Genomic DNA, 26,870 nt, shown 5'->3' on the forward strand with positions numbered 1-26,870 from the left:
GATGACGAATTACTGATGATAATTGACATAGACAATGATAACCTTGTTAATCTGTTCTTTGTGTCATTAAAATTTGGTGGTAGATTCCTAAAAATTAGAGATGAATTTTTAAAAATCAGCGATATTCCCCTAAAAATCAACGATTTTGACACCAAAAATAAATGGCAAAATCATTGAATTCCAGAATTTTGTACTTGTTATATTTAACAGACGCAAATCCCTGATTATAGAGAAAAATTCGTAAAAATTAGAGATGGATTCCTGAACATCAATGACATATCTCTGAATATCGAAACATTCTTTCCTGTTCTATTCCTATATGTTCCTATAATTGACATAGACGATGATAACCTTGTTACTCAGTTCTTTGTGTCATTAAAATTTGGTGGTAGATGCCTAACAATTAGAGATGAATTCTTGAAAATCAGCGATATTCCCCTAAAATTCAACGGTTTTGACACCAAAAATAAATGGCAAAATCACTGAATTCCAGAATTTTGTACTTGTTATATTTAACAGACGCAAATCCCTGATTATAGAGAAAAATTCGTAAAAATTAGAGATGGATTCCTGAACATCAATGACATATCTCTGAATATCGAAACATTCTTTCCTGTTCTATTCCTATATGTTCCTATAATTGACATAGACGATGATAACCTTGTTACTCAGTTCTTTGTGTCATTAAAATTTGGTGGTAGATGCCTAACAATTAGAGATGAATTCTTGAAAATCAGCGATATTCCCCTAAAATTCAACGATTTTGACACCAAAAATAAATGGCAAAATCACTGAATTCCAGAATTTTGTACTTGTTATATTTAACAGACGCAAATCCCTGATTATAGAGAAAAATTCGTAAAGATTAGAGATGGATTCCTGAAAATCAATGACATATCTCTGAATATCGAAACATTCTTTCCTGTTCTATTCCTATATGTTCCTATAATTGACATGGACGATGATAACCTTGTTACTCAGTTCTTTGTGTCATTAAAATTTGGTGGTAGATGCCTAACAATTAGAGATGAATTCTTGAAAATCAGCGATATTCCCCTAAAATTCAACGATTTTGACACCAAAAATAAATGGCAAAATCACTGAATTCCAGAATTTTGTACTTGTTATATTTAACAGACGCAAATCCCTGATTATAGAGAAAAATTCGTAAAAATTAGAGATGGATTCCTGAACATCAATGACATATTTCTGAATATCGAAACATTCTTTCCTGTATTCTATTCCTATATGTTCCGAGATACGTCGAATAATTTAATGACAGCCATTATATTCGCAACCTCTGAACAATTTTCCACAATTTCAATTGCAGGTTGGAGTCAAGTGTGAAACTCCAGTAGACCCTTATTCGTTCGTCGACGAGGAAATGTCGATGGGTGGGGTGCGAACGGCAAGTAGTCCTGGTGAAAATCTCGATGGCATAACATGCCCTAGCGGTTCACAATCCGGTCTTGGAACACCCACGTCAATGTCCCCGGGTCCAATGATGAATCCTCAGCAGCAACATCAACATCACCAGATGAATATGGCAATGAATGGTGTCCTCAATCCCCTTCAAATGCAACAACAGCCGAAGAAGAGAGGGCGGAAGAAAAAATCCGAGATGATATTAACGCCGGAGGAGTAAGTATTCACCAAAAAGTCATCTCTTTTGAGAAATCCATGAGTACAATAGGGAACTTGTAGGATTTTTTTTTAATCTTGAATTTCAGTCTTAAACGATTATTTTGTCATTTGTACACATTTTAAATATTGCTCGTTAATTAATAATTAATGATGTTGCGGAGAAGATTTCGACCGAATTTTTAACTTGTTTTTTAGTTTTTGGCCTCTGCTGTCATTAGTTGACTTGAAGTGAAGGAATTTATTATGTCCAAATGATGAAAATTGGTCCAGTCATTTGGATTGAGCCCAATATATATTTTTTTTTATTAATAATTAATTGTTGAAAGTTGCAAGGACAACAAAGTTGGAGAAAAATCACCAAACGAGTCATGTAATTGCGGAGTGGAATCCATTTCTAAGTCCTTTTGTTCCTATATCAAGTCAAAAAATACGGACAAAATAGTGAATTTTTATCCGCTGGCTTGAGACAATTTACTAAACGTAAGAGTAACTTGTGTCAACACTGTAAAATTTACCACTCATGCTATCAAAAATTATGATAGGGAACTTGCATGAAGCTCAGTTTTTTCTAATTCCCTTATTCCTACATTTCTCATAACATGGATATCTAAACGGCGAAAACTATGGAAAAATATAGCCTAGATGTCTTACGATAATTAATTGAAAATCCGTCGTTTTCAAGTCCAATTTCTCGATCATGACGTCATAAAGACGGTCAGGTAACGCTTCATTGGTCGAGTGTGAAGGGAGTGGGGAGTTGTCGTCCCCCATTAGCCGAGGCGCACCTCAAGGCTGGGTTAGGTCGGCTCGAGCCATTCTGTGATTGGTCCAGCGGTCGACCGTCTGTGTGACGTCATTAGTGATTTCAAAGCGTCTAAAATCTCCGACTTTTAACAGCTTATTATTAATTAATGAGCAATGTTTCGAACGTTTGTGAATGAAGAATGAATTATTTAGGCCCCAGACTTGAAATTAGAAAACTGAAAAAAGTTTATGCAAGTTCCCATTGAACATCACGTAAACCACTTTGTGAAGCACAAAAATTTACTGCCAAAATTGGGGATTTCTGGAGAAATTACTCTGAAATTCACCGAGTATGGTTCATTTGTCGCTGTGCAAATAGAAGGGCGTAAGGAAGGGAGGGGGGGGGGGGGGACCGAGAATGTTTGCCTGAAGAGAGTAAAAGACGAATAAAATGGGAAAGAGATGTTTCAATTGACTAACGACATGGTGCTACGTGATTTTTCCTCAGGGCGGAGTTGGCGGAGGCAAAGAAACGGGCCAAAACGTATAAAGAAAGAAAGAAACACGACAGATTCGATGGAATGCCGGAGGAGGAGGTCAGCAAACGTGTACTACCGGATCACCTCAGCCCAAACCTCGATATTATAATCGTAAGTTTTGGCCTTTACGAATATATTTGAAAAAATTAGAATGCTTCAACTACAGCTTCATCTTTCCAGTTTAGTTTAAAAACTCTTAATTAATGAATTCGTTAACCATTCGAATCCATACCATGAGAGAAAAAAATGGCTCTGACAAAAAACTATATGTTCCACGGGAGAATATTTGATGGAGTGGAACAGATTTACTTGAGGAAAATTAACCAACTCGATTGGAGAAAATTTAATATCTTTCACAAAAATTAAATTGGTCTCGTGATCATTAGAAAAATTCCTAGAAGAATTCGAACTGTTGGCAGGAAAAAAAAATTTAATCTATTGTTTCACAAACTTCGAGTTTTTCAACTTTCGAAACATTATCTTTTGCTAAATTTTATACCGAACAAATTTATCGCTAAAGTTTAGTCACAGTTAACTTTTAATATATATTTTAAATTTTGTTGGAAATTTGATTTAATTGAATTTTTAATCAATTTAGTATTTTTCTTTTGCACGACAATCATTTGATCTGAGAAAACTCCATCGGTTTATACCACAGAATGAATACATTGATGAGGGAAGAATATTTTTTTCTCAAAAAAATTAATTCCTCGAAATTATTTCGTTTTGCCAATAATAGTTTTCGGGAAAAAAGTTGCAGTTTCTTTGTGAAATTATCATTTGTTTCATGGAAATTATAAGTGTTTATTTCTCTCAGTGTATGAGAAAATCATTTATTAATTATTTCTATCGATTCTTGTCTTCGATTTGCTGTCATGAATGAACATGACGAGTTCATCATGATTCGCATTTCTGTATTGCGATATAAAATGTTGAACTGCGTAGATTTTGAATAGTAGTGATGAAAACACGTCATGTAGTCGTGAAACGATTCCCGAGCTTCTTTTCCCCCCGCAATATTGACGTTCCTCGCACGATGAAGTGTATGATATCAATAATTGCTCACGCACCGTTCCTTTTGTCACTATATAGCGGATCGTTACCCTCCCTCGAACACTCGCCCCCGTTTTCCTATAGACTCACTTGTTTATTCCGCATTTGGTCCGCGATGGTAGGTGTTGAACCGTGGAAATGCAGTTGTTGCACCGTACATTCACGGTCAAATCAATCGGGAAATAGGCACAAAGTGCTCACTTTCAGTTAGTTTTGCTTTCAAATAGAAACTTAGTAATCGTTCGAAGTTTTAAGAAAATGAAGTTTCCGATTTTTTGTGGTAGGGTAACTAAATGTTGTCTAAAAATCTGTATATATGTATCTATGCAGTTTTTTTCTTCCTTTTTTTAGAAATTTTCTTATAAGGGACCAATTGAATGTCATGATTTTTTTCGTGAATATAGACTTTAAGGATATCCAAGTATCTGTTACAGTTTGGTACAGACCATACTATAGATCCAACCATTTTCAATCATTAAATCTATCAATAAATTGCGTGAGAAACATTTGAAAGAGATCTTCAATATTCAGCATCGATAAAATTACATTTAGCACAGAGTTATTATTTTTTCAGACCTTCGTTGTTTATAAACAGATAATTGAAATTGTTTTTTCGGAAACTTTATTTTGTCGGACAAATGATTTTTATGGTGGAAAATTGGTTGTTTATAAATTATTTACAGAAAATCGTAGTGATTTAAAACAATTGCAATTTTTAAATTATATTGTCAATCTTTCTCCAAAAGTAAACTTTGTAATTTTTTCGGATTTTTAAAATGGTTTCTAACGGTTCAACATGGAGATTCCAATTCAGACCTGCAGAGTTTAAATAATAAAATTTTTCAAATGGACGCTCTGATGTTTGGTTACAAAAATAGAAAACCATTTCATTGAAGAAAAAATAGCCAAGAACTTGGATATCCTGAATAAGCTCTAATTATTGACACCAATTTGAATTAATTTTTTCATACAGATTCGAAAAAATTGATATTTTTTCGAAAAATCCATTTTTCAACGATCACTCAAAGAATTGTCATCAAAATGGAATTAGTCATGGCTCAAAAAGTTGATAGCAATACCCTCTTGATTTTATCAGAATATGATGGGGGTCGCACAATTCGTTGTTGTGTTACAACACATTGTTTATGCCATTTGAAAGAGAAAATCGGTTTTTTCATGGTTACTGAAAGAATCATTAGTAACAGCACTTAAATCAGGGCCTAAAGTATATTTCAATGCCTACTAAATCAAGTTGACAAATGGTGAGAACAGCATCATTGCTTATCAAGTTACACAATACCGTCATGAGCTTTTTATATCAAAATCTCTATCTCTATTAAACTCAGGTACCAGTCTATTATGTTGAATACTTATTCATATTAATTCATGGTCCCGATTAACTTCTGACAGAACCTGTGTTAAACTCTGGCTAAATCCTGAATAAAGCCTGATTAAATCCCGGCTATACCCTGATTAAACCTTGATTGAACCTCGATTAAACCCGGACTGAAAACGAATTCGAGTCTCGAGAGGGTCTGAATGTAGAATTATTTGACAGAACGAAATACTACGCAAAATTTTGATGACATTTCAATTGATGACAGTACTATGACATGAAAAAATAACAGAACAGAATAGTGAAATAAGAATTAAATAAAGAGAACTCATTCTGAACCAATTGCTGATTTATCATCCACAATAACTATTCTCATTTACAAAAAATTGCAATCGCCCACTTGTTTCTCTCGGAACGTACGACAACCCGAAATCCATGTCGCAGGAAATAAAATGTTCAAAAACATAATCTTCAACATTATCATCCGTCTATTCTCGATTTCAGAATAGTTTCCCCGTGGGTTCAAGAACCAAGATTAAACCTTGATTAAACCTTGATTGAACCTCGATTAAACCCGGACTGAAAACGAATTCGAGTCTCGAGAGGGTCTGAATGTAGAATTATTTGACAGAACGAAATACTACGCAAAATTTTGCTGACATTTCAATTGATGACAGTACTATGACATGAAAAAACAACAGAACAGAATAGTGAAATAAGAATTAAATAAAGAGAACTCATTCTGAACCAATTGCTGATTTATCATCCACAATAACTATTCTCATTTACAAAAAATTGCAATCGCCCACTTGTTTCTCTCGGAACGTACAACAGCCCGAAATCCATGTCGCAGGAAATAAAATGTTCAAAAACATAATCTTCAACATTATCATCCGTCTATTCTCGATTTCAGAATAGTTTCCCCGTGGGTTCAAGAACCAAGATATTCTTGACTCGACAGTAATAGCCACTCAGAAACCGAGAAAGAAAAATATTCTTCATTCAAGATTTTCAAAATTCTCTATTCACCGCCCGAAGTGAATGAAACATGGCATTTCCGATTCATCTCTTTCCCCGTCCATAACTGAGGCAAAGTAACTTTGAAAATCGGCTTTGTAACCCGAGGAAACAATCGGAATACTTATCAAAAAATGCTTTCACACAAAAGCCTCACTTTTGCCCGCTTTTTTTCCGAAACGACTCTCGGAACGACGGAGGCACACGTGTCAATGTGTATTCAACGTGTCAGTGAGGGTCTGAATAAAGGTACAATGGCCCGATTAAAGTCTCATCTTTTTTTATTTCCCTCTTTCCTCGCTCGTTTTCGTTTCGTCTTTCAACGAGCCATCAAAGACCACCACAAGGGTTTGCTTATAAGCACTAAAATGAGGTAAATTGCGTGTGATCCCTGTGCATAGGAACAAGAAGCATTTGCTTTCTATTCCCTCCTCTTCTTCTTTTTTTTCCTCTTCATTTTAAGATAATTACGCAAGAAACATGTGCGCCGTTAACGACGCCCTCGACTCTTGGCGGTTTTATCCTTGGACTATGGCTCGTTTATTAGTTACCTAACCTCAAATGTAAAGAGGCGAATATAACGTCTTCGGATGTTTGTTGCGCAACAGGTAACCCGGCGTGTCCGTGTCGGACCGTTGCATAATCATTCGCCGTTACCAAATGCAGATGAACCACGCGTATTATTCCCTCTCGCTCTCTGTCGCTATCTCGCTTCTCTAGGTTTGTACGCACGCATTACGACTGCACTTCCCCGTTCTTCCCCGCCAGTGAAACGCTTTCGCTCTTTCTCAACCCTTTATCTCCCGGGTAACGAGGACTCTTATGGATCTTCAGTGATTATTGTAATTATTGTCGTTGGATTGAATTGCTGCAGCTAGTCAGTTGCATTTCAATTTTGGGGGGAACATGGCTAGTTGTGTAGCGAAGGGGTAAAACGGGGCAAGTCAAAAGACTATTCACCGGTTTCCAACGAATATCCCGAAATTTAAAGGAGGCTGGGTAAGCTAGTAGATGGACACTGCCCTGTAGATGGACAAACTACTTTTGGATAGGAAATTACGCAAAAAAAATGTTGAAATGTGAATTGTTGCTTAGAATTTTCACCAACGGTTGTGCAGGTTAAATTTCTGTAATATTACAAGAATTTTACCCTTACATTAATGAAGGTTTAATACATGTTGATCTAATTTTTTCAAATAATGTAATATTAATAATCTGATTTTTCTCGAATAATGATGTTTTTAATTATTATTGAATTATTCAACGATTATTGTAATTATTGTCGTTGGATTGAATTGCTGCAGCTAGTCAGTTGCATTTCAATTTTGGGGGGAACATGGCTAGTTGTGTAGCGAAGGGGTAAAACGGGGCAAGTCAAAAGACTATTCACCGGTTTCCAACGAATATCCCGAAATTTAAAGGAGGCTGGGTAAGCTAGTAGATGGACACTGCCCTGTAGATGGACAAACTACTTTTGGATAGGAAATTACGCAAAAAAAATGTTGAAATGTGAATTGCTGCTTTGAATTTTCACCAACGGTTGTGCAGGTTAAATTTCTGTAATATTACAAGAATTTTACCCTTACATTAATGAAGGTTTAATATATGTTGATCTAATTTTTTCAAATAATGTAATATTAATAATCTGATTTTTCTCGAATAATGATGTTTTTAATTATTATTGAATTATTCAACGATTATTGTAATTATTGTCGTTGGATTGAATTGCTGCAGCTAGTCAGTTGCATTTCAATTTTGGGGGGAACATGGCTAGTTGTGTAGCGAAGGGGTAAAACGGGGCAAGTCAAAAGACTATTCACCGGTTTTCAATGAATATCTCGAAATTTAAAGGAGGCTGGGTAAGCTAGTAGATGGACACTGCCCTGTAGATGGACAAACTACTTTTGGATAGGAAATTACGCAAAAAAAATGTTGAAATGTGAATTGCTGCTTTGAATTTTCACCAACGGTTGTGCAGGTTAAATTTCTGTAATATTACAAGAATTTTACCCTTACATTAATGAAGGTTTAATATATGTTGATCTAATTTTTTCAAATAATGTAATATTAATAATCTGATTTTTCTCGAATAATGATGTTTTTAATTATTATTGAATTATTCAACGATTATTGTAATTATTGTCGTTGGATTGAATTGCTGCAGCTAGTCAGTTGCATTTCAATTTTGGGGGGAACATGGCTAGTTGTGTAGCGAAGGGGTAAAACGGGGCAAGTCAAAAGACTATTCACCGGTTTCCAACGAATATCCCGAAATTTAAAGGAGGCTGGGTAAGCTAGTAGATGGACACTGCCCTGTAGATGGACAAACTACTTTTGGATAGGAAATTACGCAAAAAAAATGTTGAAATGTGAATTGTTGCTTAGAATTTTCACCAACGGTTGTGCAGGTTAAATTTCTGTAATATTACAAGAATTTAACCCTTACATTAATGAAGGTTTAATATNAACCCCACACCGCCTACGCTGATAGAAAATATTATTTTTATTGAGATGTTTCTTTCTCGAAATAAGTATTATATACTCGAGCCGATTTCAAATAAATAAGATCTTACAGTGAATATCAATTATTTCTTCTTGAGATACATTTACTCGAATCAAATAAAATNGTTGTGCAGGTTAAATTTCTGTAATATTACAAGAATTTAACCCTTACATTAATGAAGGTTTAATATATGTTGATCTAATTTTTTCAAATAATGTAATATTAATAATCTGATTTTTCTCGAATAATGATGTTTTTAATTATTATTGAATTATTCAACGATTATTGTAATTATTGTCGTTGGATTGAATTGCTGCAGCTAGTCAGTTGCATTTCAATTTTGGGGGGAACATGGCTAGTTGTGTAGCGAAGGGGTAAAACGGGGCAAGTCAAAAGACTATTCACCGGTTTCCAACGAATATCCCGAAATTTAAAGGAGGCTGGGTAAGCTAGTAGATGGACACTGCCCTATAGATGGACGAACTACTTTTGGATAGGAAATTACGCAAAAAAAATGTTGAAATGTGGATTGCTGCTTTGAATTTTCACCAACTGTTCTGCAGGCATCGCCATCAATATTCAATTTCTGTAATATTACAAGAATTTGACCCTTACATTAATGAAGGTTTAATATATGTTGATCTAATTTTTTCAAATAATATAATATTAACGTTTTTAATGCAAACAAATTCGCTCTACAAAAAAGGTGCGCTCTCCCGTAAATTCGGAGATTTGTCTCGTAATCTCAGCTAAGGGCTAAATTGACTTGAGTATATTCAAGTAGTTTTTACAGTTCGGTACAGACCACACTATAGAGTCAGCCATTTTCAATTATGAAATTTGTCAATTAAATTGCGTGAGAAAAATTTGAAAAAAAATCGAATATTCAGAGTTATTCAAATTACATTTTGCAAAGAATTATTTCTTTAATGATTCGTTATTTATAAATAAATAATTGAAATTGCTTAAACTATTGGAAACCGTATTTTTTACGGATGAAATCGATTTCTGGTAAAATTCTGAATATAAATAAATTTTCATAATTTTGAACAAATGATTTTTATGATGGAAAATTTATTGTTTATAAATTACTCATAGAATATACTCGTAATTTTAAAAACTTACTAATTTTTTTTCAAATCTTTAAAATGTCTTCTAACGGTTCAATCTCGAGATTCAAGTTTAGACCTGCAAAATTTAAATAATAAAATCATTGCAAAATGTCCGGAACCTTAGGATCCAATGGAGCTCAGATGAAAGCTCTGATGTTCAACTATAAAAGTAGAAAAGCATTTCACTGGAGCAAAAATAGCCAAAATACTTGGATATCTTTGAACCGTTTTACCGCTTGGCCACTGTTATTATACATACTTCGCATGTTTTAAAGATTATCGATGGGTGGAATTAATTCAGTAGTAAAGTGGCAAAACAGCATAGGCGAACTTCACTCTAGAATAGATCAGAGGGATAGCAAAATTGTGGTGGCCGGGGGGGGGAGCTCTTTCCTAGAGAAGAGGTCTGAGTGAGAAGCCTCGATGGCTTATTCAACTAATTAATCCATTTTTTATCTCTCGACGAGCCTCAAATTCTTCTTAATCGTCTATCTATAGGTCTCATCTACTAGGGTGCTAAAAACTTTGAAAAAACAACTCCATGTGGGGGATTAAAAGAATGTCAAATTAAATTTGGCGAATTCGCCACGGCTGCAATTAATGAATTTAAACCTTTTTAATACATCACACCTAATATCATGGATGGTAACATAGATGTACGGGTGGCCCCAACGGCACCTTCCTACTCGAGGCATTACAATTTTTAATAATCAAATAATCATAGTACTAAAAGTTAAATTTACGAGTGCATGGTAAGGCATTAATATCAAGCCCTACCAGCACTCAGTATCACCCAGGATTCGCGACGAGGACGCAGGTGGTGTAAACCCCACACCGCCTACGCTGATAGAAAATATTATTTTTATTGAGATGTTTCTTTCTCGAAATAAGTATTATATACTCGAGCCGATTTCAAATAAATAAGATCTTACAGTGAATATCAATTATTTCTTCTTGAGATACATTTACTCGAATCAAATAAAATAGTCTTTGGCGTCAAGTCACATGTATTCACCACAAAAATGGAAAAGTTCTATTTTTTTAAACCTAATATAATCTCCAGTCGAGAAATTTTCTACTTTGATGAATTGATCAAAAATTCGTACCTAGGAGATGATTACATTGAGGAATGAATTGAATGTTGTTTTCTCGAATGAAGCCGATATTTAAATTGAGCTTTTCGTACATCACATTGAACGAAATTTGTGATATCCAAGTTTGTGTTGAATTGCCGTAATCTGCGATTCTGTTATTGTGAACTAATGCGATTTTTTTAGTCAAGAAATATAAACTTCTTTCAACTCAACGACATCTTACTACAATCTCAAAGCTTTTTCCGCGTAACAATATTCATCCTGATTCGACATGCGAAATGCTCACATCAATTATAATTTACTTGGAACAACGTATGATCGTGTTGATTGAGATACCAACGTATTTAGTCATGAGAATAATTTTGATTTTTGAGTAAACCACCGAAATTCTGGAATTAGCAAACTTTTGGCTAGAAAGGGATCAAATACTCTCATTATTGCGACAAATAAAAGGAACTTCAATTCTAGAGAAGTTTGATTTATCCCAATCAAATGTATCTCAAGAGGAGATAACTGACATTCACTATGAAATCATGTTTATTTGAAAATTAACAACTAAATAATGGTTGCTTCGTATGATCGTGTTGATTGAGATACCAACGTATTTAGTCATGAGAATAATTTTGATTTTTGAGTAAACCACCGAAATTCTGGAATTAGCAAACTTTTGGCTAGAAAGGGATCAAATACTCTCATTATTGCGACAAATAAAAGGAACTTCAATTCTAGAGAAGTTTGATTTATCCCAATCAAATGTATCTCAAGAGGAGATAACTGACATTCACTATGAAATCATGTTTATTTGAAAATTAACAACTAAGTGATAGTTGGATCAAATAAAATTCTCTCGATATAACGAGGTGTTTTAGGCGTACAACCACCCTATGTATGACCTAACAAGTGAAAATTTTTGATATTTCAGATTGGCATAAATCCTGGACTATTCGCAGCGTACAAAGGCCATCACTATGCAGGACCTGGCAATCATTTCTGTGAGTAATAGCCATGTTTTACGAATCTCTCCCTCAATATTTTTTATTTTCCAACTTCGTCTCTAAACGCACAATTTGCGGTACCTACTGGAGCCATTATGCACGCATACGCGTGCGTGCGTTCTACATCTGACTGAGGGTAAAAAGGGTGGTGGTTTTGTGAGTGGTTGGAGAATCAGGGAGAGTGAGGGAGGGGAAAAAAAGTCATGGCAGTTGCTGCTGGGCTCGATTTTCCAGGGTTTTCCCGGGGGTTCGATAGTTCCGTAGTGGCAGGCGGAGGGTTGTGCAGGCTTGGTAAAAAGGGCAGAACGGGCGAACAACGAGTGGTTAGAGAGAGTTAACTATAATGAGCGTCGAGAGTTGGATGTGGAATGAAAATGGTGGGGATGGGGTAACCAGAAACGGGGAAGGGAGGTCAAAATGTTGAATGTTACCGAGAGTGGTGGCTGTCACTCTTATCTGGAAGATCTGAGGATCCGTTTAACGGGACATCCGCTGTAATTCACGTTTTTTTTTCGCCTTCTCTTCTCTCCTTTTTCGTCCATTGTAAATTTTTTATTGTCCCAATTTCGTGAATTTGTTTGTTGAGAGAGTTTTCGCCTGTTGGCTGCGCTGGGGAAACTTTCTTACGGGACTTGTGTCAGTGGGTTGAAATCTTATACTCTTGAAATTTTAGACTATCGTTCACGTCCTCAGTTTTTTATTGTAGATTGAGAGGGATAAATATTCAAGGTCGCCGCTGATGCTGAGTATTTGCTGGAATAGGTTTTTCATCGCTTGGGCGTAAAGTGACATTTTGCGCACAGTGGGATGAAAAATTGGGATCGACACTCGTGGGAAAAGAGTTGTTTGACACTTGAGAGGAGAGCACTCACTTTCGGTGAGCGCTGCACACCTCCCATGCGTCAAAAATAGTATATTTCGTAACGAGTGCAGAAAAGTGTTTTTTGGCGAGTGGGAGGTTTATATCACGAGCCGAAGGGGAGTGATATAATCCCACGAGTTAAAAAACATTTTTTCACGAGTAACGAACAATAGTTTTCATCACAATGTGGCGGAAATTGGACTTTTAGGCACGCGGAGCGTGCCGAAAAGTTCACTTTTCGTCACAGCGTGATGAAAACCATTTTTCATCACACTGTCCGTAAAATGTCCTTTTACGGATACTTTGTGTCCGCGAAACACGTTTACGAACATTGCGAAGAAAAATTATGTTCGTCACTCGGCCGAAAACAACTTTGTTATTAAGCCCGATAAACCGCGATTCTAACCTCTCGCTTCGCTCGGCCCAACGACATAAAATAGCGTATATCACACGGCGATAAAAACATTATCTGGCGAATGTGATTGTAATCCTCGCCGTCAGCTCGGATTATAAAGCCACATCCGCCAGATAATACTTTTATGGCCTTATGACATAAGATACTATTTCTGACTCGTGTGATTGCATTCCTCGGCTTGGCCGAGGTCGGCAACCTTCACACTCGTCAGAATAATATATTATGACAGTAATAGTATGAGAGACTCCCCCTCGTGCGTAAAATTTCGCTTTACGCACAAGTGATGAAAAACCCATTCAAGCAAATGCATATGCCGTGTACGTCTTCTCATTAAACCAAAAAATCCCCATCATCTTCCTGGAAGAATAGTATTTTTCGATACAAGTGCGTAAAAGTGTTTTTTGACCCGCGTTTTTTGTCTCAGTATAGTATGTCATTAGGCGATAAAAGTATTATCTGACGAATGTGATTATAATCAGAGACGAAGGCCGAGGCGCCTTCGGCTCGGATTATAAAGCCAACATTCGCCAGATAATGCTTTTATCGCCGTGTGATATACGCTATTTTATGTCGTTGGGCCCGAAAACCGCGATCTAACCGAGCGAAGCGAGGTTAGAATCGCGTTTTATCGGGCCTAATGACATAATCTTTTTCGTCACACTGTCCGTAAAACATCATTTACGAACATTATAACGAACAATTATGTTCGTCACTCGGACGAAAACAACTTTTCTGACTCGTGTGACTGCATTCCTCGTCTTCGCCTCGGTCTGCAACACTCACACTCGTTAGAAAAATTTTTTTTCGCCCTTGTGACGAAAATAGTTATTTCAACACTCGTGCGTAAAGTGAAATTTCACGCACGCTCTGCGTGCGCAAAATCCTACTTTCCACACATCGGGATGAAAAATAGGATTCGATACTCGTGGGAAAAGTGCTCTTTGACCCTTAAGAGGTCCACCTCCCACGGGTCAAAAAACACTTTTACGCACTTGTATCGAAAAATACTATTTTTCCAGGAAGATGATGAGGAATTAATGGAGTAATGAGAAGACGTACATGGCATATGCATTTGCTTGAAGGGGTTTTTCATCACTTGTGCGTAAAGTGAAATTTAACGCACGAGGAGGAGTCACAGCACTTTTTTCATGTATCAGAAGTTTTTACTATTTTAGCTTCAGTTTCTTCTTTTATTTGTGAAAAAGTGTAGACATGACATATCGTGAAATTTTCATTTTTCAATAATATATTTTGAAATAAATTAATAAACGGAATTGAGTGGTTTCAAAAATATTCAAAATTGAAGGACTAATAATAGGGTTTTCACGAGTCGAAAAAAAAGAAAAATTACGATTTTTGATTGGAAAAGCAAAAAAAAAATTTCGGATGCATATTTTCATTACAAAAGTCAATGTAACGTGAACGAGGGATTCAAAATCTCCCCCCTCCCCTCTTTTTCTCTTCCTACATCGGTCAATTCCATTTTCCAAAGAGGGACCAGCTTATGGAGTCACAATTCTGGATATTATTTTCCAAATTTATTGTAATTTGATTATTGGTTGAGCTTTCGGGGATGAAAATATCCATAGGATTCATTTTTTTTTTCAATTTCTTCTCAAAAAGTGGCAGTCTTGATTTTTTCGACTCGTAAAAACCCCACTAGTCCTACAGTATTCAATATTTTTCAACGAATGTTTTTTGTGTATGAATATGAATTTGAAATTACTCAATTCCTTCTGTTAAATAAAAAATTTATGTTATTGAAAAATTAAAATTTCATGATGATTCATGTCCACATTTTTTTACATAAAAAAGAAATTGGAAAAAAAATTACCGAAATTCTCCATCAAATACTTATGGTAATTCTAAAAAGTGATGTGACCCCCGTCCTTAATCCTTGTAAAGACAATTCCTTCGTGTTCAAGACGTTGATGAGATTGAAGGTTGTAACTTGTAAATGGCATTTTCAAAAAACAAGGCAATTTCGTCTTGAATGAGGTATAAGAGGACGTTGTCAGTTGAGATTCATTTTGCTAACGGTTTTTAACAAATGGGGCAGCACAAGTCTTTTTTAATTTCAGGCGGATATTTTTGTAATGATTGCATTTACAACCTTCGATCTCATCAATTTCTCGCCCAGAAAGAAGAATTTGTTAAGTTCGGAACACTTTTCTCCATTTTGGAAAATTTTCCCTTTTGTGTAAGTACACTGTTAGAAATTTTTTGAAATTTCATGGACGATATTATAGCAAATCTTATGAGAGTGACATTGAATCGGATTTAGGGAAAAAGTGGTTACGAAATTTCAAGTTTTAAGTAGAATTCCCAGAAATCCATAAGTTTCCAGTGGGAGTGACATGGAAATTTCACAACTGGAATGAATTTTCAGTGGAACATGAATATTCAGAATCAAAATGACCTGAATTTTCAATTGTTCCTCGAATTTTCCTGATTTTTCTGAATTTTCACAGAATAATTGAACAGAAAAATCAAGTATTTTATTGGCTTCCAGATCATTCGAATAGAAAATCAACGGGATATTTGATTTTTCAATGACATAATTTCCTGAAATTTCAGTGGAACTTGAATACGATAAAAATTTCCGGAATTTGGCACGGAAAATTCAGACGAATATTTTCAGCAGTGTATTTGAAATACTTCCGGAAAACTAAAAATAAAAGAAGAAATAAAGATGCTGGAGAAAAAGCACCGCTGAGTGCTCGAAAAACCATCCGCTTTGCCACTTTTGTCATGTTCTGTGGCCCCAGAAGATGAGAAGCATCAAAGGAGGGATTTACCAAGCACCCTCTCTCTGTCGGTCTCCGGGACCTTTCGTTCCAGCCGTCACGATTCACCCTCGAACCGTTGTTGGGAGATGGACGTAACATGGAGGGGTAAAAAGGGAAACCGGGCGAGGGCGATGAGGGTCGAAGGGCGGCGAGCGCTGCTGGAGGAGGACGCCAGCACGACTAGTCGCTCGATAGCAGCTTTGTGCACGCTCACCGGGGCCCTCTTTTACTCCTTTCCTGTCCTGCGCTTTAGATCCAAAAAAGAAAAAAGTTCAGCTAAAAAAGAGAGACCGAGAAAAAAATGTTCATACGAACATCAACAAATCTTCGAATCCATTCGTAGTCTTTCTTCTTTCATTGAAATGTCTTGTGGAAGGGTACGAGAAGATGTTTAGACTAGTTGCTACACACATACCCACACACTTTTGAATAATTAATAAAAAATCCAAAACTCCCAGACGGAAAAATTTATATTTTGAAAAATATATAAAAATATATCTTAAATTGGCCCAATTTATATTTAAAAAAATACATAAAATATATTTTTTTAAACATTCTTTATCAATTTGACAAATATATGGAATTGGCTCATATGATATATTTTTTAAATATATTCTTTGATGGGAGTTAAATTTGAACGATTAAAAAGCTTCCATTCGAAAGCGAAAACGTTCTGAATTCATTGAATGGCTTAAAAAAATCATTTGGATGTCTCTTTGACCGAGTTCGAAGATGAAGGCGATCACTGCAATCGTCGTTTCAATTTTTAGAATAATTTTGTATTTTATAAAAATCACAATTCCGAGGATATCTTTGTATAGAGCGCTCTAAAGTCATTCAATGATAGGTGCAAATATTAGTTTCAAAGCTACTCTGTCAAAGTTGAACAACAACACAGTTGATATAGGTATTATTACGATACCTATATTCGTTAGTTTGATTGTTATAATGATTTTTGTAAATTTAGAATTTTTCGTAAATTGATTTGACAGTCAACTTTATGGGGGTTTCTTCAAATATGATGTTTTAATTGCATTCCTTAATACAGATTGCAATTATTTTTCCATTCGATTTGTAAAAGATTTCGGAAATTATTCTCAGAGCATTCAAAGGTTTGTTGATTTTCCATCTTTTGGAAAATTAAATTATCATTTCACTTTTGGAGAATAAATGGATGGGATAGATATCTATTATTTCATATTTGACATTTCATTGAATTTAATAAAATAATATGGAACGATTAATTATATACTATAGGAGCAGATTATTAATTTATTAAAACGACCTACTTTGGGATGAAATATATCGCTAATTTATTATCAAAAAACCCTACTAAATTAATATAAAAGCAATTCCTCCGTTTAATCTCAAAATAAAGTTATGAAACAGAAATTGAATTGAATCATTTCATTGTTTCCTCTTCAATTCAATTGTTCTCTCTTCAATCTCACAGTCGTTGTTCCTTACATTCTCTCAACAATTATAATCCTCAAAATTTTCACTTCATATGGAGCAACAACTGGAGAATAATCTCCCGTTATCCATCCACAGAGAACCTCTTCAATTGACAGTTGTGGAAAATAAAATTTCCCTAGCAACTGAAAATTGAGTTTGAATAAAAAAAAGAAAGGTAAAAATTGATTCAATGATTATTAAAACGACCTACTTTGGGATAAAATATATTGCTAATTTATTATCAAAAAACCCTACTAGATTAATATAAAAGCAATTCCCCCGTTTAATCTCAAAATACAGTTATGAAACAGAAATTGAATTGAATCATTTCATTGTTTCCTCTTCAATTTAATTATTCTCCAATCTCAGAGTCGTTGTTCCTTACATTCTCTCAACAATTATAATCCTCAAAATTTTCACTTCATATGGTGCAACAACTGGAGAATAATCTCCCATTATCCATCCACAGAGAACCTCTTCAATTGACAGTTGTGGAGGATAAAATTTCCCTAACAACTGAAAATTGATTTTCCAGGCGCGGCCAAACTCCTCGGTGTCCGGAACGACGCTGGGTGCACAGGTTACCATCGACCTGCGTTCTGGTTTCAGTACCTGACCGGCGCATTCGCCATCGCGAATAAAATAACAGAATGAAAAATAAAGTCCGTAGATTATAAATTGAGCTGGATTATCTGTTCTGTTTGGTACTGCTTCTTGCATTGCTTTCAATGTGGGTCAATACATCATTCGTGAGCCATCAGCTCTGGTTGATCCAGGTTAGTGCTGCTCTGGAGGAAGAGAAAAAAAAGTCGCGGAAGAATATCTGGATGAATGCGAGGGTTGATGGGCTCCTCTTCATGACATACTTTCTGTTTCAATCGATTCAATTCAGTGAAAAATATCCCGAGATATCGTTGGAGAGAGTGATTCTGTGCCTCTCTCTATCCTCTCGACCAGTTAACTTTGTTCCGAAGTTCAGCCAAGGTCGCGGCGCGCCGGGGCTATTCGCTTCTCCCTACTTTAGTGTGAGTCGGGGTAGTTGTTACTTCCCTCAACTGCACCCCCGTCCCTCTCAACCAACCGACGAGAGTTTCCGTGAAGTCATAAATTCCTTGTATAACCCACCAACTCATCCGACAATTTTACACTCCTTCACTATTTCTTACTCCATCCCAAGGCAACAACCCCTGCATATCACCGTCTTACTTTGAAACTCGTGAAAATTTCTGTGCCAACTATTCCCCTTACCATTGCCCTCCATACTCTCACTGAAAAGTTTGTCTCCTACTTTTCAGTTTACCCAACTATGTGGATCATTTGGAGTTTTTTTTTAGGTGTTCCGCATTGTTTCTGTTTGGGGGTGATTCTCGCTCTGAATGCACTTTATGCTGATGAAATAGCGGTGATTTCTTAATTACAACTAGAAAATGTCAACTTATTTTAAAATTTGAAAGGGCTGAAATAAGATTTTTAAATGTCTTAATTTGAAAGCCTCAATTTGAGACGTCAATTTAAGACTTTTGAAAGTCTTAATTTGAGACTTTGGAACGTCTCAATTTAAGTCTTTGGAACGTCTCAATTTAAGTCTTTATTTTTTTAATAATTTGTTATTTAGAGTATTTGAATCTACCGATTTGGTGAATTACGAATAATACGAATATTTCGCGATGTACAAAAAAAATAAGAATACTAATATAATTCATGCATACGTAATTAACGTTAATACATGATGGTTTCTATTTTGTGGTTGATAGATCTCACATTATGCATATAGATATTTAAATGAGCAATAAATATTAAAGATTTATATGAGCAATATGAGATCTATCAACCACTTTTTTGGAAAGTAATCGGACGATAACGACCACATACCCTTGATCCTATTAATTCTTATAATTTTCTCAAACTCCAAACTCTACCTACCAGCCAATCGGAATTTAACGGGCAAAGACAGAAACATCATTAACGCCGATTTATTTTTTATCACCCAGTCGGAAATAATCGGACTGTTTTGCCAGGGAAGTAGTCGTCAGATAAATCAAGAACTCGACCTCACTAGCTGCCAAATTTTGAAAGTTTGGAGTTGAATTTTTGGGAGGATTTTCAATTAGTCAAGTCTTCAAAAGATTTAAATAATTCATTGGTTCAAATTTGTGCCAAAAAAATAGGAATGCAAATTTTTTTGAATTTTTCACTCACGCAATTTTTATTTCAAAAGAAAAAATCGAAAAACGACGGGGATCCCCTCATTGTGCGACCAGTTAAGGGTTAAAGGGATTTCTGACAGTCTCAATTTGAGATCATAAGTCTCAAAATAAAGTCGGTTTTTTTAGTGTACTTGATTGGCTTTACTCAGTTCCTTCCTTTGGACTGTTAAAATTCACTTGTCATTTTTATGGGAAAAACAACATATCTCTCATAAAACTTATTGTTATCAGGGAAATGTCTACACTTGAGTGGCTTAACACCCGAGCCACTGACATCGGACGATGATTTCAAGCTGTTGCGTTTGGGAATTGGTTTCACAAATATGGTTGCACGTGCGACGAAGGGCAGTGCTGACCTCACGAGGAAAGAGATCAAAGAAGGTCAGTATAATGATTAATAACGATGAATTTAATACCAGAATCCAGTTTCTGCTGGACATATAAAAAATTTCTCAGAATAATTCAGTAGCGAAGTGGTAAAACTGTTTGAGTCGATTTATCTCCCAAGTGAGTTTTTGAGGAATATTATCGAATCTAAGGGAGATAGCGAAATTTTCGTAATTACATTTGTTGTAGCTCTCAATCGGCTCTACAAAAAAGGATATAAGAAAAATTTTGCTATCTCCCTTAGATTCCGAGATATTCGTTAAAAACTGGCCAATAGTCAAAATTGACTTGAACCGTTTTACCACTTCGTTACTGAATTCTTTTAAGGCATAATTCTTTTAAGGTGCTTTTATCGACAAGTACCACAAGTACTACAAAAGTATTGGATCGACAATTTTGGCAATTTTTTTGCAATTGCTTCTTTATGTTGAAAAAAGTGTAGGCATGAAACATCATGAAATTTTGATTTTTCATTAACGTTCATTTTTTATTAAAATGGATTAAGCACACTTTTTTCAAGTACTAAAAGTATTGGATGGAAACTTTCGGCGATTTAAAAAAAAATTTCTTCTTTATTTTAAAAAGTGTAGGCATGAAATGTCATGAAATTTTCATCTTTCAATAACATTCTTTTTTTATTCAACAGAAGGAATTGCGTAATTTTAAATTCCATACGATTGGTTTTGCGGAAAATCATATCGAATACCGAAAGAATATTTCGTTGAATAATATTGAAAATTGTAGAACTTGTAGGAATTTTACGAATCGAAAAAATATGCATCCCAAGTTTTTTTTTGCTTTTCGTAAAAATTTTACTCGTCCGCCAATTTTCAATATTTTTCAACGAAATTTTGTTTGCATATTCGATGTCATCTTCCGCAAAATCAGTCGTATGGAATTTGAAATTACTCAATTCCTCGTGTTGAATAAAAAAAGAATGTTATTGAAAACGGAAAATTTCGTGATATTTCATGCCTACACTTTTTTAAATAAAGAAAAAATTTTTAAAAACCGCCGAAATTTTCCACCAAATACTTTTAGTACTTGAAGAAAGTGGTGTACTTCAACGGTTTTACCGCTTGAAATTTAAATTATTCATAGATATCCATTAATCTGACTCCTCACAATCTAATCAGCGAGAGAGTCTCAACAAAGTATCAAACTATTCCCCAGTGATTTAGTACCGAAGATCCCAACCCTTCATCTCCTATAACCGAGTTTCCTCGAAATTCCAAAGTAGTCGAACACAGTTAAATGAAAGTGAACTCAAGGCTGGCCTCGAAACTATCCCCCGGCTACTGACACCATTTACCCGACAAACTGACCCTTACCGTCATTCCCAATGTCTATCCTTTCCGGCCGATTGAAATGGAACTTCTTCTGCTTCTTCCCCATTTTTATTGTTCCGTTTGCTGTGGAATGAGGATTTTGAGGGAATACATTTCTCATTTCAGGTAGCAGCGTATTACTCGAAAAATTGAAAAAGTACAAGCCAAAAATAGCAGTATTCAATGGTAAACTCATCTACGAAGTATTTTCTGGTAAAAAGGAGTTTGGATTTGGTAGACAACCGAATCTCGTAGAAGGCACGAACACAGTGAGTACTTGAATAATTTTTTTAATAATTGTAGGGGAACAATGCCGGCAATCAAATAAGGTTCTGGAGAATAGCAATTTTGCTTGTTTTTCACTACGAAAAACGGAAAGTTCTACTTGACTGGGATTTTCAATACTCAATTGAACACATGGAGAATAAGTTTGAAAAAAATTACTAAACAAATTGAGTATTCGTGACGCGGAATTCATTTCTAGGTCTTTTCTTCAACTTATATCGGGGAAAAAATAATGAAAATATAGACGGATTCACGTCAATAAATCTAGATATTTCCTCTTCCACAATAGCCCAAAAATGTAGGGGTGAGTGGGGCAAAATAAAACAGTCAAAAAAAACGACTGACGCAATTCGAGCAAAAAAAATTTTTATTACTTTTTTTGCCAACTTTTTTTCATTCTTGGGAGTACTGATGAGAATCATAATTTTCCATTCAGTAGAACTCTGGATTTTGCATTTTGGTGTTTCATTTTCTTTTCAATTAATGCATTGACAAAATCTTCGCCCGTTCAAACTTCTCAACAATTTTTCATTATACTAAATGAAAAATTATTATTCTCATCAGGGCTCCCAAGAATAAAAAAAGTTAATAAAAAAAATTTTTTCCTTCAATTCCGTCAGTCGTTTTTTTGAAAATAATTGTAGGGGAATAATGCCAGCAATCAAATAAGTTTCTACTTGACTGGGATTTTCAATACTCAATTGAACACATGGAGAATAAGTTTGAAAAAAATTACTAAACAAATTGAGTATTCGTGACGCGGAATTCATCTCTAGGTCTTTTCTTCCACTTATATCGGGGAAAAAATAATGAGAATATAGACGGATTCACATAAATAAATCTAGATATTTCCTCCACCACAATACCCCAAAAATATAAGGGAGAGTGGGGCAAAATGAAACAGTCAAAAAAACGACTGTTTGACGCAAAGCAAAAAAAAATTGTTATTAATTTTTTTTGTCAACTTTTTTTTATTCTTGGGAGTACTAATGAGAATCATAATTTTCCATTCAGTAGAATGGAAAATTATTGAGAAGTCCTGATAAGTAAAGATTTTGTCAATGGATTATTCGATTAAAATTCAGCATCACATTTTCCTTTTTCCCCCTCTGGGCTTTCCCCAGGGCCTCGCTCTGGAGTTTGCATTTTGCTGTTTCATTTTCCTTTCAATTAATCCATTGGCAAAATCTTTCATTCCCATTTTTCATTTTTCATTTTTCATTCCCATCAGTGCTCCCAGGAATAAGAAAAAGTCGATAAAAAAATATTTAATAAAAAAAATTTGTTTTGCTTAAATTTCGTCAAACAGTCGTATTTCCGACTGTTTCATTCTGCCCCCCTCTCCCCTGAACCTTCGCAACCGAATAATCCCCCGATAAATCCAAATCAGTCCCACCAATTAACCCAACTCTCTTTCCACTTCCAGTACATGTGGGTGATGCCATCGAGCAGCGCAAGATGCGCCCAATTACCTCGAGCAGCCGACAAAGTTCCTTACTACGCCGCCCTGAAGAAATTCCGTGACTACCTAAACGGCACAATCTCCCACATAGAGGAATCGGACATTGTCTTCGCCGACACTAAAATAAAGAAACGCGAGCACGATGCACTCGAGGAGAAGAAGCACTTCCCGGACGACCTGGACGGTGAGAACCGATTATCAGACTCCAAGGATCAGGGTTTGATACCAGGTAAAAAGAAACGTGGCAGGCCAAAGAAGATAAAGAACCCAGACGATGTGCCCCAGCCAGAGCCAGAGAAGCTGGACGGTAACGGTGAGATTGTGAAGAAACGTCGAGGCAGGCCCAAGAAAATTCACCAGCAGCAGAAGCAGCAGGAGCGAGAGGCGAGAGAGCGCGACCAGCTGGTGCAGCAGCAGCAGCAACAGCAGCACCAGCAGCACCAGCAGCAAGTCCAGCAGCAGCAACAGCAGCAGCAGCAGCACCACCACCAAAATCAAAGCCAACACCACCACTCCATGGGGCACATGGGTGACTACGGAAACCTGCCAAACTGCTTCTCCCCCCCGAAGCCCTTCGCCCACATGGCCCCCTACCCCCAACAAATGAGTGATTCCAATTTCTACGGGCAAACAATGAACGACAGCCCGTACACAATGAGCTCAAAACACAGTCCAGTGCACCTCCAACACTACAGTCAGAGTCCAAAGTCAATGTCCCTGTCGTTCACCCACTCAGACCTGTCGTCTGAAATAAACACTGGTATCTCATCGGAGAACAATCTCGAGCCCTCGCCATTAACATCACCAAGTATTGAGCACCCAGATTTCGAGCCACCAACGAGTATCTCTCAGAATTTAACTAGCCATCGTCAATACAATCCAACGAGTGGTGATTCAGTACATCATGGCAGCAGTCCTGATACCCCCTCCCACTCAAGTTACACGAGTTATATGGGTTTTCACGATCAATCAACACCAGAATCACACACTGGCCATCAACACCAAACAACACCAACGGGAATGAGTCAGAGTACTGAAGAGCTCTCGCATCATTCACATCAGACACCACCGCTCAATCACTCACACACACCAACACACACGTCAATGTCACCCCATCCACACGAACAATTTGGTATGAAACGCAATGCAAATCAGGATGTTGCATCAAAGAGTCTGAGTGATTTAGAATCACTTGTCGATCAAATACCGAGTATAACTGATGGAGGTGGTAATCAGCGTTTGCATTCACAAAGTGGTATGTCTGATGACGGTTTAAATGATAAACTCGATCATCATCAGTCGTATCTTGGCTTCAATACACAAACTATGACAAATTACAGTCCACCATTGAGCACCACTGGTGTTTATCCAGGTACACACTTGTATGCTGGGGATAATTATGGTATTTATAGCAATGGTAGGCAGGATGTACAGCAGGGACAGCAGCACAGTAAATCGTACACAGTCGAAAATTTAGCATCGAGTAATTATACACCTAGTATGAATCAATCTGGCAATTACACTAATATTATTCCAGGACCCCATTATCCAGTACCAACAATGGGCTCGACAAATGGCTATCTGTTTGGTGGCCTTGAATCAAGTTTAATGCAACGTACTTATGGTATGAGTGGTATGAGTGGTATGCATCCATCACTTGGACACATGGCTAATCCATATCCATACAATACCTCTTATTCAAGTTCATTCGATAGTTATCCAACACCACCTGGTGGTATACATGCACCAAGTCCCAATTATCCTGGTGGCTATGCAAGTTCAACAAATTCACCAACTGGTCATTCAACACCACCTTCATACCTTCAATCACATCACAGGCCACCTGTTGATCTTGCTTATGACGGTGTATGATAATTATTGTGAAATTTTACAGAGAAATGCAAAATTATATATGTGTTTAAATACCTTTTTACGATTAGTCAAACCTGGAATAATTACATTTTCTACGTATTTTTACACTTATAGAATTTTTCTCATCATTCAGTTGATTGTTTTAATTTTCACAACTCGATTTAATCGTTGATTTGTATAACGCTCTTGGCATTACATACATTTGGGTAGATTACTTTAGGGGGAGAGATTGCTCTCATGACACGAATTTCTTTTTTTTTTATTTAGAATTTAATCTAGTCCACCGCCGTAGCGAACATCGTTTGACTCGGTCGGTGTTTAATCATGCTCCTGTTGACTTTACGCAGGATTTTCGTGCATTACATAGTTTTTCTTTTTTTTTTCTTCTTTTTTTCCTCTTGGAGATCAGTGAGATTGGTCGATTTGCGGGGGGGGGGGTCAGTGTCGATTGATAAGTGCGATTTATGCTCAAGTTTTTTATTAACTCTCTTGTGTACGGTGTACACTGATGAATCGTTGAGAGAATGTATGCAGATTAGTGTCATTCGTCATTGAACGCCACGGAATATACTATTTTTTAAGGCCAGTTTGGGTGCTAAACGAGTGTGCAATTGAGCAATCGTACGGTGTTTTATTCCTGAATTATACATTGTTGTTATTGTTGTTGTTATATTGTTATTGCCCTTTGAAAGCGCTTAACTTCATCGAGTTCATTATCATTAGTTATTAATTTTCTTTTCTCTTTTATGGGGAGGTAATTCCGTGAGGTTTGAGGGAATTTGAAGGGGTCAGCCACTGAAATTACCGATGTCAACGGTCGACAGGTGACTGCTAATGTTGAAACGGCGGATTATTTTCATCCAGATGCCGATGCAGGGACTGCTCCACTCAGATATCCTCTTCCAATAAAAAATGCGTTTCTTCTCTGCATACAATTTGTTGTAGGATGAATTTTCAATCAGTCGTAGGGGAGAGGGGGGCCAAATGAAACAGCCGGAAAACGACTGTTTGACGCAATTCAAGCAACAAAATTTTTATTATCAACTTTTTTTATGTTTGGGAGTACTAGTGAGAATAATAATTTTTTTTCCGGTAGAAAAGAACGTGCGGCGCTAAAAAAGCACTGACATTCGAAACCCGTTTTTCATATATTTTTTATATCAAGACGACAATATTAATAATTTTCCCTAATTTTATCCACAATTCTCTTCAAATAATACGAATATTTCATCTATAATTTAATTGATTAGATTAGGGTGATGACACTTTTCTTTTTTCATTCTATTGAAATTGAGTATTATATTTTTTCTTTCCCCTTCTGGACTTTGGATTTTACTGTTTCATTTTCTTTTCAATTAATCCATTGACAAAATCCCCCGAGAAAAATTCCCAATAATTTTCCATTTTACTGAATACAAAATTATTATTCTCATCAGTACTCCCAATAATAAAAAAAAGTTAACCAACAAAAGTTGATAAAAAAATTGTTGTTTCATTGCTCCGTTGCTTTATTTTGCTCCACTCTCGCCTACGTTTCCACCGTAGTTTGGGAATTCATTGGTGTCCATTACAGCATTGACTCAGACATCTCACTGATCTCCAATTCCCTTGCGGTCGTTGTAAATAATAAAATTAAATCAATTCGAGTGAAACGAATTTTAAATAAGGTTCAATGGCCAATACCGCCAAATAAAAAAGTAAAATGCATCATCGTGCATTTTTAAAAAACTAGCTAATGAGATGATAAATAAAGAAAATATACATATATAAA

At 36.0% G+C, this 26,870-nt stretch overlaps 1 protein-coding gene across 2 annotated transcripts in view; it reads left to right on the forward strand.

Moving 5' to 3' along the window:
• Positions 1-26,406, forward strand: part of LOC107037909 — a 63,130-nt gene extending 36,724 nt beyond the window's left edge. For both annotated transcript variants that reach the window (XM_015256733.1, XM_015256732.1), the window contains 6 exons: positions 1,331-1,641; positions 2,897-3,038; positions 11,965-12,034; positions 19,997-20,146; positions 21,607-21,749; positions 23,192-26,406. In XM_015256733.1, coding sequence (XP_015112219.1) covers positions 1,331-1,641; positions 2,897-3,038; positions 11,965-12,034; positions 19,997-20,146; positions 21,607-21,749; positions 23,192-25,099 — 2,724 coding nt within the window. In that variant the 3' untranslated portion in view covers positions 25,100-26,406. The remainder of the gene's footprint in view (positions 1-1,330; positions 1,642-2,896; positions 3,039-11,964; positions 12,035-19,996; positions 20,147-21,606; positions 21,750-23,191) is intronic.
• The last annotated feature ends 464 nt before the right edge of the window (positions 26,407-26,870 follow it).

This window comes from Diachasma alloeum, unplaced genomic scaffold, assembly GCF_001412515.2.
Source record: "Diachasma alloeum isolate Michigan unplaced genomic scaffold, Dall2.0 Dall_scaffold_00271, whole genome shotgun sequence".
Taxonomy (NCBI): domain Eukaryota; kingdom Metazoa; phylum Arthropoda; class Insecta; order Hymenoptera; family Braconidae; genus Diachasma; species Diachasma alloeum.